Raw genomic sequence first — 17,791 nt, forward strand, 5'->3', positions numbered from 1 at the left:
CCTGACACCCTGTGGGTCAGGGTGTTGGTAGCAATCCCATTGGAATTGTGGCTGCAGTCCTCCTGGAGTGTCAGAGGTGGTTCCCTGTAGAAGGGTGGAGTCTTCCTCTGAAGATCCAGGGCAAGAGGCAACTGTTGTTCCTCTGGGAAATCCAGTGCAGAAGCTGTGCTGGTGTTCCAGAATCTCCAGATTTTATCCGGGTAGGAATGCTTGGCTGGTGTTCCAGAATCTCCAGATTATATCCAGGCAGGAATGCTTGGCTGGTGTTCCAGAATCTCCAGATTATATCCAGGTAGGAATGCTTGGCTGGTGTTCCAGAATCTCCAGATTATATCCAGGCAGGAATGCTGGGCTGGTGTTCCAGAATCTCCAGATTATATCCGGGCAGGAATGCTTGGCTGGTGTTCCAGAATCTCCAGATTATATCCAGGCAGGAATGCTTGGCTGCTGTTCCAGAATCTCAGATTATCTACAGGCAGGAATGCTGGGCTGGTGTTCCAGAATCTCCAGATTATATCCAGGCAGGAATGCTTGGCTGGTGTTCCAGAATCTCCAGATTATACCCAGGCAGGAATGCTTGCCTCCTCCCTCTGGGCTCACATCTCCCAGTGGGATGCTGCAGTTCTTATCAGCCATGCAGGGACATTCATAGCTGTTATCAGCAGGTGTCTCCCCAGAGGGAGGAGTGGCTGTGGAAGAGATAAGGCAAACTGCCCACTTAACAGAAGACAACTGCCATCCAGATGGCAAATAGAATACATCTTGCCTTGTTTGTCCTTCAGACACAAACGAAGAGTGGCTTTGTCTTGTGTTGTCTTTGCAGATCACAGGTGCTACAACAGCACGGGCGTGGATTACCGGGGCACGGTGAGCGTGACGCGCTCGGGGCGGCAGTGCCAGCCCTGGAACTCGCAGTACCCCCACACCCACACCTTCACTGCTGCCAGGTACCCCGAGCTCAACGGGGGCCACTCCTACTGCAGGAACCCTGGCAACCAGAAGGACGCCCCGTGGTGCTTCACCCTGGATGAGAACCTCAAGTCAGAGCTCTGCGATGTCCCAGCCTGTGGTAATGCCTGACCCAGTGTGGGCTGGAGCTGGGGGAAAGGGGATGGGTTTTGGTGCCTTGTGCAGGCTGCCCTGGAGCAGAGGCTGGGCAGAGCTCCAGAATAAAGCAGGGATTCATTCAAAGGAATGGATCTCTCCAATGGATCCACCTTGGGCAACACCCAAGATGAACCAAAATGGCCCCAAAATGCACGGCCGGGCATGGGCTCTGTCCCTGGGATCAGTTCTGCTCCATTTGCACCTTGCAGTTCATTGTCCCATTCCAGCTTTAGCCCCTGCAGTCCCACCCTGCTTGTTTTTCTCTCTCCAGCCCACGGGGTTTGTGCTCTGGGGCTGAGATTTGGATCATTTGTCCTTGGTGCCCAGCTGGAGCAGGAATTGTTTTGTCTCCCTGCTCTGTGCACAGAGCTCAGCATTCCCTGATGTGAGCCCAGCCCCGCACACTAAAGCAGCACAGAGTGTGAAAATAGAAAAGCCAAACCTGAGGCATCAGTTTGGTGCACAAAATGTTTGTAGGAAAGGCTGGCTGGCGCTGCTCCCAGGACACCTTTGAGCACTTGCTGCCACTGCAGTGACAAAGTGGTGGCATGAAAATAATTTCCTGGGGAATGGCTGTGCACTGCCAGCTCAGGTGTTCCTGACTGTCCAGGTTGTTGTTCCAATCAATACAACTCCTTAGGCCAAATTAAACCATAGAAACATGGAATTGTTTAGGTTGGAAAAGCCCTCCAAGGTCATCAAGTCCAACCACCTCCAGCACTGCCAAGGCCACCACTGCCCCATGTCCCCAAGTGCCACATCCACACATTCAAATGCCTTTTAAAGTCCATTTTAAGACCCCACCACTGCTCTGGGCAGCTGTGCCAGGCTGGACAACCCTTTCAGTGAAGAAATTTTCCTAAATACCCAATCTCAGTCTCCTCTGGTGTAACTTGGGGCCATTCCCTCTGCTCCTGTCCCTGTGCCCTGGAGCAGAGCCCAACCCCCCCGGCTGTGCCCTCCTGGCAGGGGCTGTGCAGAGCCACAAGGGCCCCCTGAGCCTCCTCTGCTCCAGGCTGAGCCCCTGCCCAGCCTTTTTCCCTTCCCTGGACACGCTCCAGCCCCTCCATGGCTTTCTTCTTGTGGGGGGCCCAAAAACAGGGAGAGGGTTTGAGATGCACATGATAGAGGCCAGACTATCTGCCTTCCCCCTGATCTACCCTTTCAGTAAGAACATGATTTAGATCCCATTTTGGCATCGATTCCATCTTTCCATTAATTGAAAAAGACTTTGGAGCAGACTCAGAACATGTCTCCCTGCAGGAATGTTCATAACCATAACCAGAAAAAATGTGATTTGGTTCTGGCTCTGGAGCAGGAACATCAAAGGTATCTCGTTTCCAAGGGGAAAGGTAAATGTTACTGTGACAACTTGTAGGCAGCATCAAATTTGGTGTGAAACTTTGAATTTCCACAACATCTCTGGGTGGATTTCTGGCATGTCCATGCAAATAGCTGTGGTTTTTTTCTTGGCCTGTTATCAATATTGTTATTTCTACATGCAGATAAAACAATTAGGACCCATTTGTTCTGGTCTTCCATTCACTTCCCCCCAGCTCTCTGAAAAGCAGAATCAAATGAGAGCTGAATCTCCTTTTTTGTTCATTTTGCAAACCCAAAATGCAGCCAGGGCAGTTCTATAAACACAAATTTCAAATCCATTTAAGAGGACCTGGCAATGCCACCTCTATTTTTGACACAAGGCCTGAGCTGCGTTGGCAGTGCTGGTTTAGGAGTTGGACTTGCTGATCTCTGATGGCTTTTCTGTAATTTCCCCCACACTTTTTGAGTCCTGTACCTCTTCTGCTGTTATTGCAACAGGAATAACAAAAAGCTATCCTGAAGATTCCTGTGCCAGTCCCCTCTAGATGGGCTCTGAGGTGCCAGGCCTGCCTCAGGCTTTTGATCTGGGATACCAGGACTCTTTTGGAGCCAAACTCTGATTTTCAGGCTTTGCTTGATAATAACTGAGATAGGCTGGCTATGGGCTGGAGAATTCCTGACAAAGTTTTTAATTGCCAAAACCTCTCACTGCTGCCTTACTTAAATGGTTGTTCTGTGGCTTTATTATTCTAAATACAAGCAGGGCTGGATCAGGTGAGCAGTAATTGAATTGTTAAGTGCTAATCTGCATATTAAAACCAGAATACTGTGTGGGACTTGCATTCTGCTGGTTTTGCACTGGCTGAAAGAGCCATTTCAGGCCTGTTTTAATCAGCATTGTGCATTCTGCCCCACCAGGACATGCCTAGATGGGAAATGGATTTAATTAGGGTGGCTCCCAAGAAGCTCATTAACCTAATGAGGCTTCACGGTGGGGGCTGCTACTTAATAAGAATAATAATTGCCTTTGACTGGAATAGCTCAGGTGATGAACTGGTGCCCAGGTCTCCCTCTGCCTCGTGCTGCTGCTTTCTTTTCCTTTCTTCAACTGTATCTCACAAGCTGTGAGAGATTTGTTTCATCAAAGTTTGTCAACCTGATTGCAGGGAGAGGTGAAACACGGGGTAATTCGAGCATGAGGCTTAGCAAAGCCCAGCCTAAGAAGGTTGGGAAGGGCAGTGTCTGAATCCCTGCCTCTCTGGGAACAGGGAAAACGCCATGGGGGTGGTGCTTTAGTCCCGTCTCCTTTCCCAAAGGCTGGAGGAATATTTGGGCTACCTCTCCTCTCAATTAAAAACCAGATGGCACAACTTAATCTGAAAGGAATGATCAGAGAGGACGTGGGGGGAGCAGAGGACAGCGTGAGCTGAAAGAGGAGAGGGGTTATGCAAAGTGACATCCAGAACCATTTGAACTTTGCCTCTGTCACAATTTGAGTCGAGCCCAAGCTTCAGATCAAGTTCATGTTTAATGAAGTGCATAAAAGAGATCTGTGTGGGCCGCTAAGCACTTGTACAAATCCAGCCTGGAAAACACAGACAAACAAACTGGAGTGACCCTGCAGGGATAATAAAACATTCCCTGTTCTCCCAGGGTCCCCAAGGCAGCCCCAGGCATTCCCAAGTCCCTTGGAAACAGCCAGGGCTCCAGGGATCCTCCAGTCCCCTGGAGTGAGCGTGTTAATCCAGGTGTAATTCCACCCTAAGCCTTGGGAATGCTCCTGGGAAATGGCAGAGCAGGGAGGGCTCTGTGTGCCCTGCCTGGGGCACTCGGGAGGGGGATCTGTCCCTGTCCTTGTCCCTGTGCCCAGGATCTTGGGATGGAGGATCTGTCCCTGTCCTTGTCCCTGTGCCCGGGGATCTTGGGATGGAGGATCTGTCCCTGTCCTTGTCCCTGTGCCCAGGGATCTTGGGATGGAGGATCTGTCCCTGTCCTTGTCCCTGTGCCCAGGGATCTTGGGATGGAGGATCTGTCCCTGTCCTTGTCCCTGTGCCTGAGGATCTTGGGATGGAGGATCTGTCCCTGTCCTTGTCCCTGTGCCTGAGGATCTTGGGATGGAGGATCTGTCCCTGTCCTTGTCCCTGTGCCTGAGGATCTTGGGATGGAGGATCTGTCCCTGTGCCTGGGGTGCTTGGGATGGAGGATCTGTCCCTGTCCCTGGGGCTCTAGGGATTTGGGATCTGTCCTTGTCCCTGTGCCTGAGGATCTTGGGATGGAGGATCTGTCCCTGTCCTTGTCCCTGTGCCCAGGGTATTCAGGAGAGGGATGTATTCCTGTCCCTGGGGCTCTCGGATTTGGGATCTGTCCCTGTCCCCCCGTGGGGCTGCCTGAGCTCCTCCCAAAGCCTCTCCCCTCTCCCACATCTCCCAGCCCAGGGATGCAGTGCTGGGTGTCCTGGGCAGTGGCAAAGAGGGATCCAGAATATTTCCAAAATGCCCTGGGAAGAGCCCTGAGAGGGAGCAGGGGTTGCAGGGAGCCTTTGGGCTGTGTTACACCATCCTCCTTCCCAGCTCTTCTGGATTCCTCCCTTTTATCCCTGCTCTCCTGACACCTCACACTGCTTGCCTGGTTCTGCTTGTACTGAGCTGTTCTTTTTTCACCTCCATCTGCTTGCATCCATTCCTTTTTGGTGGAAAGGGGTTGGTTGAACCTTTAAAGGGAGACAGTTAATCCAGACTGTTCTCCTTTAAATTGTCTCAAACCAAGACACAAAATAAGGAGATTGTATTCCCACCAGAGCTTTTCCTGGAATCACAGAATGCTTGGAAAGGACCTTAAAAATCATTTAGCTCCAACTCCCTGCCAGGGGAAGGGGCACATCCCACAAGCTTCTTCCATAAGATGTTTTAGAAATTCCATTTTCTGTGGGTCTGTGTCAGGCCATGACTTCATTTCAGCCCAAGCCAAGGCCACGTCTTTCCTGCCCATCAGTAGGTTTGACCTGGCAGGGACTGCTCCTGTGTGTTCTCACAGAACTGTTCCTCCACAAAATAATTTCTCCTTTTAATATTAATTGAATAAAACAGCATTCAAGGTGGATTTCAGCAAGATTAAAAGGATGTTTTATTATTTTTAACACTGTAGTTGACCCAGGGATATGTTTGACTCCGTGGGATGCTTCATTCCTTCTGGGTTCTTTTTTTTCCTTTCTGAACCAGATTACAAGGATTCCAAGGAGAAGAACAAAATGGAAATCCTGTACATCCTGGTGCCAAGTGTCACCATCCCCCTGGCCATAGCCTTGCTGTTCTTCTTCATCTGCATCTGTCGCAACAACCAGAAATCCTCGTCCCCTCCGGTGCAGAGGCAGCCCAAGCACGTCCGGGGGCAGAACGTGGAGATGTCCATGCTCAACGCCTACAAACCAAAGGTGAACCCTCGTTTCTGCTCCCACACCTGCAGCCAGGGAGGGAAATGCTTCAAACAACCCAGCACTGAGGCATTCAGGGGGTTTCCAGCCTGGGATTTGTGTGATTTCTGTGAGGGTTTTCTCAGCAGCAGCAGCAGCAGCGTGTGCTGGACCAAGGGGGGGATTCCTGTGTATCAGCGTCTCTGGAGAAATAATGGAGTTTTTGTGGGATAAAGCAAGAAAGTCCTTCCTGAAGCATCTCCAAAACACCTCATTTAAGTGAGAGGGTAATGCAGGTAAAGATGTGGTTCAGCATTTCCTCAGGAGAGCTTTTCATGGCTCTGCTCAGTTCATCTGTCACCTTTCACTCAGCTCAAATCACCTTGGGAAAGATTTGTTCCTTGGGTTTTCAGGCTTCCCCATTCCCTCAGCTAAAAGCAGAAATGTCCAAAACAGCCCCAAAGCTCTGCCTGCAGCACAGCTCCTGCTGCTGCTGTTTGGCTTCAGCGCAGCCCCACATCCAGGAAGAATTTTAAAAATCATCTTGATGGAAGTGTGACCAACCTTGTGTTCCTTTCTCCTGGTGGGACGTGCAGGCAGGGCAGGGCTGGAGGTGCCTCCTGCCATCCACAGGCACAGGAATGCCCTGGAAGAGCATTTCCCCTGTGTCCCACACCATGCCAAGGCTCCTGATCCTCAGGAGTCCCTTCCAGCTCGGGATATTTTATGGTTCTTCAAGAACTTGATGGGCTTTGATCCTTTGGAATTTGGTGGAATTTCTTTTAGAGTGAAAACCTGTATCTCAATCCCACACACGCTGGCCTGGTGAATTTATCCTCATTTTCCTTGGAAGTTCCCAATTCCAGCTTTCCTGTACAGCTTGGAGTGGTTTTAGCTCAAAATGTTGGTAGCAGTAAAAAAGCATTTAATAAAGTCAGTGTCCAAACTGCATCTTGCATTCAACCTCCTGGAATATTTTGTTAAATTTGGGGTTGCCTCTTGCTCCTTGTTCTGCTGGGAATTGGGGGTTCAGGCCTGAAGATAATAGGAATGCCAGCATCCTTTTCTTGAGGATGCAATTCCCACTTTTCCTGCTGGCACTCACAGCACAGGAAAGCAGAAATTCCTGGAGATGTTTGCAAATATTGACCATTCTCTTTCCTTTCAATTTTCAAATCATGTGCTGCAGGAGTATTTTCATTTATTTATGCTAATTCAGGATTTTCCCACTGGGAAAGCCAGCTCTCCTTGTCTCCAGTGTTTTGATTGCCTTTCAAACAATATTTTCAAGGAAAGGAAATGGAATCTTATTTTGAAAATTGATGTCAGCTTTGGGTGAAAACACATTTAAGCTTCGAGCTCCCACTGAGGCAGTTGTTTGCTTGGATAAATAGGAATGTTAGCATTTCCTCCAGTTTTAAGGGACTTTAATTGCCTTCAAAAATATAATAAATTAGGGACATCTTGTCCTGGAGCTGAAGAAGAGGTGGAAGGGGTGGGTTTCCTTCTCCCTTTCCCCTGACCTGCTGCCTCTTGTGTATTTTACACTTCCCTACATTTTGGACACCCGTGTGTGACAAATACTTGTCAAACAAAAGCTGAGCAGATTTACAACTGCTCCACTCCAAATGAGCCCTTCCTGCCAAAACTTTATGACTTCATTTTCTTCCCCCAGTTTTCCACTCTGTTGGTTCAAACAGACGGACCCAGGCTCAGGTCAGACAGAGGTCATTTCACTTTCATTACTAAAATATAATTTACAATATGCCAGACCTAAACAAGTTTTAGCCTAAAGGATTTGGGTAATATAAACCATCTGTTCCTCAACAATATAGCTAATTTCCTGCCATCACTGTGCAGTCTACTGGGCTGCCTGCTTAAATGGCTTTACTATTATTATTATTATTATCATCATTATTATGATTATTAATGCAGTGTTTGTATAAAGTCATAAGTGATCAATACAATTAGAATTAATTCATGCAAAAACTGCTTTTTTCTATGATTATTTGAAACGTCAGGTTTTTTTCCCACATTGCCACTGGAAAGCTGGCCTTGCATGATTTCAGGAATGCAAACGCCAATGTTTACACTAATTTACAGAACCTAGATCCCAAACTCATTAACCTTAAATTACTACCTGTGGATTTACTGAGGGCCCTAAATGAGTGGGTTTGGGTGTTACAAGCACAAGTGGAAGTTGGGAATAGTGCAGGTTCTTTATGGCCCAGGAGTGAATATCTGCACACCAAAGGGCAATAAATGTTTAAAAGGTTTGCCTTTCTCCTTTGAGAAACTCACTGTCAGCGTTTCAGGATGGAACAGAAAAGTGGCAACAGACACAGACTCTGCTGTATCTGGAAGGGTTAACAGCAAAGTCAAGGGAAAATTGGCTACAAGAACATGGTTTTTAAAACAAAATCATTTTTTCCTGCTAAAACTCCAGGCCCTGGCCCAGAAAACACTTCAGCATGGACCTCTTAGAGCATGGGAATTGCCTCAGTTCCTGAAATTAGTCACATTCAATTGCAAGTACAGGAATGCCCAAGGCCAAATGCTGAGATGCTGATGGTTCCTGGGTATATTTGGATCCAATTCTTGTTGGAGAGGATGGAAGGGAATTCTTTTTGTTACCTTTGGGAGCATGCTGATCCCATTTGGATCCTGGTGATCTGGTTTAGATCCTGGTGATCCATTTGGATCCTGGTGATCCATTTGGATCCTGGTGATCCCGTTTGGATCCTGGTGATCCATTTGGATCCTGGTGATCCCATTTGGATCCTGGTGATCCCATTTGGATCCCGATGCCCCTCGGGCTGTGCCTGCCACCAGGGGGATCACTGCTCCTGTGTCCTCCTCCTTGGCTCCCACACATCCTGCACCAAGAGATTTCCCTTTAAAAAGGCCATTTTCAGTCCTGACCTGTTCTTGGTGTTTCTCTCACAGAGCAAAGCCAAGGAGCTGCCCCTCTCCGCCGTCCGCTTCATGGAGGAGCTGGGCGAGTGCGCTTTTGGGAAGATCTACAAGGGCCACCTCTACCTGCCGGGCATGGACCACGCCCAGCTGGTGGCCATCAAGACCCTCAAGGACTTCAACAACCCTCAGCAGTGGGCGGAATTCCAGCAGGAGGCGTCGCTGATGGCCGAGCTGCACCACCCCAACATCGTGTGCCTGCTGGGCTGCGTGACGCAGGAGCAGCCCGTGTGCCTCCTGTTCGAGTACACCAACCAGGGCGACCTGCACGAGTTCCTGGTGATGCGCTCGCCCCACTCGGACGTGGGCTGCAGCAGCGATGAGGACGGCACGGTCAAGTCCAGCCTGGACCACGGGGACTTCCTGCACATCGCCGTGCAGATCGCCGCCGGCATGGAGTACCTGGCCGGGCACTTCTTCGTGCACAAGGACCTGGCCGCCCGCAACATCCTGATCGGGGAGCAGCTCCACGTGAAGATCTCCGACCTGGGGCTCTCCAGGGAGATCTACTCGGCCGATTACTACAGGGTGCAGAACAAGTCCCTGCTGCCCATCCGCTGGATGCCCCCCGAGGCCATCATGTACGGCAAGTTCTCCTCCGACTCCGACATCTGGTCCTTCGGGGTGGTTTTGTGGGAAATATTCAGCTTTGGCCTCCAGCCCTACTACGGGTTCAGCAACCAGGAGGTGATCGAGATGATCCGGAAGCGCCAGCTGCTGCCGTGCTCCGAGGACTGTCCCCCCAGGATGTACAGCCTGATGACGGAGTGCTGGCACGACCTGCCCTCCCGCAGGCCGCGCTTCAAGGAGATCCACGCGCGCCTGCGCTCCTGGGAGGGCCTCTCCAGCCACACCAGCTCCACCACCCCCTCGGGCGGCAACGCCACCACCCAGACCACCTCTCTGAGCGCCAGCCCCGTCAGCAACCTCAGCAACCCCCGGTACCCCAACTACATGTTCCCGGCGCAGGGCATCCCCCAGGGCCAGCTGGCGGGGTTCATGGGGCCGCCGCTGGCGCAGAACCAGCGCTACATCCCCATCAACGGGTTCCCCATCCCACCGGGCTACGCCGCCTTCCCCGCGCCCCACTACGCCCCGCAGGCCGCCCCCAGGGTGATCCAGCACTGCCCCCCTCCCAAGAGCCGCTCGCCCAGCAGCGCCAGCGGCTCCACCAGCACGGGCCACGTCACCAGCCTGCCCTCGTCGGGCTCCAACCAGGAGGCCAACATTCCCCTGCTGTCCCACATGGCCATCCCCAGCCACCCGGCGGGCATGGGCATGACGGTGTTTGGCAACAAAACTCAAAAACCCTACAAAATGGACTCCAAGCAGTCTTCCCTGCTGGGGGACTCCAGCGTGCACGGACCCAACGACTCGGTGATCTCGGCGGAGTTGTAAATACGCGAGGCCTTTGTACAGAGAACCCTTCGGACGCAGACTCGGCGGGGGCAGGAGAGATGGGGTTTTTTTCCTATTCAGATATTTTATTGGAGGTCCTTTTCTGGTTGTTGGACAGATGTCGCAGCAAAGTGTCTTCTGTGAAGTTTCACTGCTCGCCAGGATGGGCAGGCACAGCCAGACAGATCCTCACGGTGGGAATCCCCAGCCTTGGCCACGATTCCCCAGGTGCCACCAACAACTCAAAGAGGGGCGGAGGGAATCTGAGGGGTTTTTTTAAAATAAAAACGTTTTATCCGATGCTTTTTCACAGCTTTTTGAAGCGTGGTTTGAATCACGGGAACTTTTTTGTAATACTGAAAACCATATTTTAATATTTGTCTCTTTTTTTAGGAGATGCAAAGATTCGGAGATCTGGGTGTGCAATTTCAGTGCCAATAGGGAAAATATTTGTAAATGTTGCGGTCGAGGATTGTGTTTCAAATGTGTGATCTGAGAGCTGAATCAGTTACTTCAGGTGGGATTTTGGTCTTTGGTTTGGTTGGGAGTCTGAGCTCAGATTCGTACCAAAAAATGTCATTTATGTGACAACACAAATGCTGGAGTTATCAGCTTGCAGTCTACAAACCTCATCTGCTGCTGGCTGCTGAGGACAGCTGGAGCTCTTAAGGAATTGCCTTAAAGGAAATGAAATTAAAGGGCTTTAATTTCAGAACCTGAATCAACTTCTTCAAAGATAACATTTCATGATCTATTCGCTCAAGCAGGAATTTTATATCCTTTTGTTGCTATGCAACTGTGTAATGGAAAAGCGCCAAACCACAATTTTAGAGATGACAATCAGCTTTCCCAGGAATATTTATTGTGTCATTTCAGTGACTCTGACTCCAGTAACCCTGGAAAAAGGGAGGCTCACATTCCATCAGGCAGCAAATCCATCGATAGCAATTGTGTCTAATAATGTGAATTAGTGCTGATTTTCCACTTAGAAATGCACCATTTGTGTCATTAAAAAACCCATTCAGGTAGAACCAATCGAGATTCTTCATTTGAAACCACTTTAATGAGTTACACACGTGCTGTGTACGGTACATTTTCCACAGACTCTTTTTTTGTACTGAATAATATTTTTATTGTCCACAAAAACCAATCTTTTTGCTCAGTTGACAATGTTGTATAAAAGGACTATTTTTATCTTTTTTTGCACAAAAGTGTGATGATGTTTTTGTACAGCAGAAGTGAAAATACATCTCTGCATTTTATATCTTGGGGCTGTTTCTTTTGATTTTTACCCTGATGTAGATGTTCCTGAAATATATTATGGTGATACTCAGCCACTACCTTATACAAATATCTTTCTTTGTTTTCACTGCATGCGTTTAATCACTGTATTACTTGATGATTGAGTTATTAATTACGGGCATTTCAATTAGGCAAGCATGAAAAAAAAAATGTAATAACAAAGGCTATTTTATAATTGAGATATGTGCATTTTTGTATTTCACATGCCAGAGATGATATTAAACACTGATTATTTTATGCTGCTGTTTATTAAAACATTGTTTTACCACGAACACGTCGGCATTTCCTCCATCCTGAAGGATCCCTGGCTCCCAGTTTCCAGGGAAGCTGAGCTGCTATCAGCCAAGCATCCTTGGCTTTAACCAGGAATTTGGAATAACCAAATCCTTCAGGAGCAGCGGTGGGATCATAAAATGATCCCTCACACACTTTGTGGTTTTATGTTCAAACAGCTCAGGCTCAGTTTGAGGTTTCTCCTTTATTTCAAAGCTGGGTCCTTGAGGTCAGGGTATTTTTGGGTATGGAGCAGCTCTGAGCAGCACACCTGGAAAGCCTTGGGAGGACCTCTCCCTGCCCTCCCTCCCTCTCAGCTGGGAAATCTGGGAATTCTGAGGCTGAAATCATAGTCTGGCTCACACCTGATGCACAGGGAGGTGACACGGGGAGGCAGGAACTGGTGAGGTCATTATGGAAAAGAAATGCTGCCAGAAATGGAGGAGTCACTCCTCAGGTGGGAATGCAGACAGGGGTTGAAAGCTGGCTTTGTGGCGAACAAAAGGAGAGGGGATATTCCAGATGCTAAACCATCATCCCTTCCTTCTTCAAGGAGAGAGCAGAGCCAGGGCTGTTGGAAATGCAGCAGCCTTGGCTGGATGGAGGAGCTCTGGAGGAGTGGGAATAAAACTCTGGATAAACGGCGTTCACTGAGCCTCCAGTCTGGACAAGCTCACCCCCTCCAGGCTGCTTGTGCTGCTGTGAAAGAGAATAAATATTTGCTGATGTAAAGACCACTGAGGCAGAGCCTGAAATGGGGATTTGGATCCTTTGTTCCCACAGAGGAGAGGCTGGGCTGGAATTCTGCATTCCCTGAGTTGAGAGGAAAAGGCCAGAGCTGCCTGTGCAGAAATGAGGGCTGGGAAGCTCAGAACTCACCAGGATTTGTGTTTACTCAAGGATCAGGTCAGGAGGGAATCTGTGCCTTGCTTTGTAGGAACAAGGATTTCCAGGAAGGTTTGGAAATCCTCGATCCCATTTCCTTGTCCTGTGGTCTGTGCTCACCAGGAGAGCCCTGAAACACCCCCAGCTCCAGCCTGCCAGGAGAACACTCCAAGCACAAACCCCTGCTGGATCCAAGGCTCTGCAATGTGGCCTTTACCTCCCACATCCATTGGCTCTCATTCCTGCACACTCAGCAGGAGGAATTTGGCTTTTGGGTGGGATTCAGCCTCTTTGGGGTGCCTGAGCTTTGGCTTTGCCTCCTCCACACGGGGTCAGGGATGCAAAGGAGAGGCTTTGGCTTGGGAGGGACCTTCAATCCCACCCCATTCCATGGCAGGGACACCTCCCACTGTCCCAGGGTGTCCAGCCTGGCCTTGGGCACTGCAGGGATCCAGGGGCAGCCACAGCTGCTCTGGGAATTCCATCCCAGCCCCTCCCAGGGAACAATTCCTTCCCCAAATCCCGCTGGATTTCAGGGATTTGCTGGTGCAGCCCAAGCTCCCAGGTGGTTCTGCTGTGAGCACAGGGGCCATAAAGCAGAGTCCTAAGCCAGCAAAAAGAAACATTGGGATAGAGTTGCTCTAAAGAACATTTTTTGCACAACAGCACAATAATATTTTTTCAAAACCGCTAGACAAAAAAAAGAGTCAATTTTTCATTTGCAGAAAAATTTGACAGCATCTTTCTTGTGTATTTCAATATTTTAACCAGTGTTTCTTTATGAATTCATGGTTCTGTGGTCAGGGGGTGGAATGAGCAGCTGGTTCTGCTGCAGAACATCCATGGAAAAAAAGGGAAAATTCCCTTTCCATGGGCCTGGAGCCTCTCAAAGATGTGATGTCTGTGCAATCCAAGCAGCAATTTTTTATCTTGATGTGGTCTATCTTTTATAGGAGGAGAGGGAATATTGCCCCGCAGTTGGTCACTCTCCAGCCCATGGTATTTCTGCCTGTTTGATCTCCCCCAGATTAAAGTTCAGCCCATTGCAGGACAGTTTATATTGCTGAGGTAATAGAAAATTATTAAAAACAGAGAGAGACACAATATTGGGGCTGCACATCAAAAGCTCTTTAAGACAAAGGAGGGAAAATTGACTCAAAACTGGAATTATTGGAAGCATCTGTGGTGTCCTTTATTTCCCATTTAACAGTGCAACACATTTGGGAATGGTGTTGGGCTGGTGCTGGGCCCTAATTTGCTGAGTTTTACCCTAAACCCTGTGGTTTATCTGCTCCTGCAGAGGGAACAGCAGCTCTTGGTAAATTAATTTTGACCTTGAGACACAAAGGAGGATTCTGCAGCACTGTAACCTTCAGCTGTGTGGAAGATTTGGGTTATTTTAATGGAATTTAAAAGCAGAAACCTCTGTTAGATTTATGAGGAACACGTGGGTTTATGAACCACGAGTGGCGCTGGGAGCAGGATCTGTTGGGGAATATCTGTGTCAATCCAGTGGGGTTTTTATGGGCACCTCCAGAGTTTATCAAAACCCCAATCACATTTTGGAGCAGCAGGGACAACGAGGATTCCCAATCCCCCTCAGTGGGTGCTGGGTCCATCCAGAGCTGTGCAAGGCAGAGCCACGGGAGGGGTCCCCATGGAAGGGGCAGTGCTGGAGTCTGGGATTTGGATTTTGGGGTGGGTCAGCCCCTGGCTCCAGGTGGTTGGAGCCACTGGGGAATGGGCAGAACATCCCATCCATGGAAAAAATACCCTGTAATGGGAGCTCGGCTGCCTGTGCTCACCAATTCCTGCCCCTGGGAGGGGGCAGCCCCAGCACAAAGGGGTGGAGAGAGCCCTGGGAGGAGGGTGTGGGTGGGATGGGTGAAGTCCTCTGGGGTCATCGAGTCCAGCTGCTCCACCTGCACTGCCCCAGCAGCACTGCCCCGTGTCCCCAAATGCCACATCCACAGGCATTTAAAACCCCTGCAGAGATGGGGACTCCACTGATGCCTCAGGTTTGGCTTTTCTATTTTCCCATTCTGTGCTGCTTTAGTGTGTGGGGCTGGGCTCACATCAGGGGATGCTGAGCTCTGTGCACAGAGCAGGGAGACAAAACAATTCCTGCTCCAGCTGGGCACCAAGGACAAATGATCCAAATCTCAGCCCCAGAGCACAAACCCCGTGGGCTGGAGAGAGAAAAACAAGCAGGGTGGGACTGCAGGGGCTAAAGCTGGGATGGGACAATGAACTGCAAGGTGCAAATGGAGCAGAACTGATCCCAGGGACAGAGCCCGTGCCCGGCCGTGCATTTTGGGGCCATTTTGGTTCATCTTGGGTGTTGCCAAAGGTGGATCCATTGGGGAGATCCATTCCTTTGAATGAATCCCTGCTTTATTCTGGAGCTCTGCCCAGCCTCTGCTCCAGCTCAGCCTGCACAAGGCATCAGCAGCACTGTGCCCATGTCTGACCACCCTTTCTGTAAAGCAAATTCCAAAATCTCCACCCTGAGCTGCCCTGGCCCAGCCTGCGGCCATTCCCTCTCCTCCTGTCCCTGTCCCTGTTCCTGGGAGCAGATCCCAAACCCCTCCTGGCAGGAGCTGTGCAGAGCCAGAAGGGCCCCCCTGAGCCTCCTTTGCTCCAGGCTGAGCTGGAACCTCAGGGAGGAATTTGGGAATTTCTGAAGAACCAGAGCAGAGGAGAACAGGGTAGGAAAGAGCCATGGGAATAAGAATTCCTGGGAATAACAAACCCTGGTGGTGCTGCTGTGTCTCCATCCAGGATAAGGACCCAGGGACACCTTCCAGGTAGGATTTGTTCCATGTTTCTGTTTGTTTTATCAGGGAATTTGTCATCGGCATTTGCTGAAATACAACAGGGGCCTGCAGAGCCATTAAATGTCCAAAAGGCTTGGATAAAGTGAGACATTTTAACAGCTCCTGCCAGGAGAGATTTATTCTGCACAGAAAAACTGGGATTTATCTGGGAAACCAGGCAAACACCCAGAGGTAGAAAGTTTGAGTTGTTTAAAAATACAAGATATGCCCAGCAAACAAACTCTGGTCCCTTTGGTGCCTGGTGACAAAGCTGCTCCATCTGGGAGTCACAGAGGGCTGGATGTTTTCCCCTCACAGCATGGATCAGTTTGGGAAGCCATGGATTGACTTCCTCAGCAGCTCTGAGAAGCAGGAAGAAAATCAATATTTCACTTGTGACCAGGTGAGGAAACAGATGGAGATTTGTGTCTTCTCTGGTGGAAAATATTGAGATTTGTTTTCTGTAGTGGCTGTGGGTGTAAAAACCATTGCTGTAAAAACAATTGCTGCACAACATTGCTGTAAAAACCCACATTGCTGAGCTGGGATGAGCAGGGTCTGGGCTGTTCCCTGTGCAGACAGGAATCATCCCTGTGTTCCCTGTACAGACAGGAATCATCCCTGTGTTCCCTGTGCAGACAGGAATCATCCCTGTGTTCCCTGTGCAGACAGGAATCATTCCCATTCCCTGTACAGACAGGAATCATCCCTGTGTTCCCTGTACAGACAGGAATCATTCAATCATTCCCATCCCTGTGCACACAGGAATCATCCCTGTTCCCTCTGCAGACAGGAATCATTCCCATTCCCTGTGCAGACAGGAATCATCCCTGTGTTCCCTGTGCAGACAGGAATCATCCCTGTGTTCCCTGTGCAGACAGGAATCATCCCTGTTGCCTGTGCACACAGGAATCATTCAATCGTTCCCATTCCCTCTGCAGACAGGAACCATTCCCATTCCCTGTGCACACAGGAACCATTCCCATTCCCTGTGCAGACAGGAACCATTCCCATTCCCTGTACAGACAGGAATCATTCCCATTCCCTGTGCAGACAGGAACCATTCCCATTCCCTGTACACACAGGAACCATTCCCATTCCCTGTACAGACAGGAATCATTTCCATTCCCTGTGCACACAGGAACCATTCCCATTTCCTGTGCACACACGAATCATTCAATCATTCCCATTCCCTGTGCACACAGGAACCATTCCCATTCCCATTCCCTGTGCACACAGGAACCATTCCCATTCCCTCCTGAGCCCAGGGACAGCAGAGGATGCAGCAGTGGCTGGGCTGGAGCTGTGGCCAGGACTCATCGTGGCCCAGATACACCCAGGGCTTCCTTTGATCCCTGGATTTACACTCCATTATCTCCTGGGACTCAGCTGCTCCCCAGCTCTCTGCACTTCAGAAAGGGCTTTAAGGCAGCTGATAATTTCACTTTCAACTTTTCTGGCCTCTCCTATTGTCAGTCTTGATCAGGAGCATGGGGATGAGGTTTAAGATGGGGATAAAGTGTTTTAATTTGCCACGTGGTCTCTGTTCTTTCCTGTCCTCTGGTTTTGTGGGGTTTGGAGGGTTTTAGGACAAAAAGGTCCAGATTTGTTTCTCTGAACACTCTTGGCCTTTCTTCCTGCCCTCATTCCCACCACGTGAAATGATCCTCTCCCCTCCAGGTCTGCAGGATTTTTCCAAACAACTTCATTTTAATGATGAGTAAAAGAAATTGTGGAGTTTTCTGCCATTCCTGGCTTTTTCTTGGGAATCAGAACAGGGTGAGGGGGAAATTAAAGGAGCAAGAAGATCCAGGTCCAAATGAAGAGCTCACTGTGATTACTGTGGGCAGAAAGCAGCCAGTGCAGCACACCAGGGCTGTGTAATTGTACTAATTAAGAATTAAATCAGGGCTTTGAGGGTCTGTAGAGCCTTGGGTGTTCTGGTTTCTCCAGGGGGTGATTTCAAACACATTGGCAGAAAATACAGCAAACAGGCAGAGCAGAAAGGGGGGAAAAAACCCCATAATTTAATTTAGGGAAATAGCTCTGCAGTGTGTTGGAAAGAGTCTGCACCCAGAAGGTAACAGTGTCTGGTTTTAAAATTATTAACAAATTTATTATTAAATACTAATATTTTAAAATTATTTAAAATATTTTCAGAAACAAAATCAACACATTAAATTATTCATAAATCAATGTTAAGAATTATTCAGACTTCCCAAACCATTCTAAACCTGCTGAACCTGTACAATTCACAGAATTCTGCTGAACCTGTACATTTGAATGTTGGGTTTATTGGAATGAA

At 49.2% G+C, this 17,791-nt stretch overlaps 1 protein-coding gene across 1 annotated transcript in view; it reads left to right on the forward strand.

The window, feature by feature from the left end:
• Positions 1–11,748, forward strand: part of ROR1 (receptor tyrosine kinase like orphan receptor 1) — a 158,730-nt gene extending 146,982 nt beyond the window's left edge. Inside the window, exons 7-9 of the mRNA XM_036388300.2 lie at positions 824–1,069; positions 5,649–5,860; positions 8,786–11,748. Of these exons, the coding sequence (XP_036244193.1) occupies positions 824–1,069; positions 5,649–5,860; positions 8,786–10,210 (1,883 nt within the window). The 3' untranslated portion in view covers positions 10,211–11,748. The remainder of the gene's footprint in view (positions 1–823; positions 1,070–5,648; positions 5,861–8,785) is intronic.
• The last annotated feature ends 6,043 nt before the right edge of the window (positions 11,749–17,791 follow it).

This window comes from Molothrus ater, chromosome 9, assembly GCF_012460135.2.
Source record: "Molothrus ater isolate BHLD 08-10-18 breed brown headed cowbird chromosome 9, BPBGC_Mater_1.1, whole genome shotgun sequence".
NCBI classification, from domain to species: Eukaryota; Metazoa; Chordata; class Aves; order Passeriformes; family Icteridae; genus Molothrus; species Molothrus ater.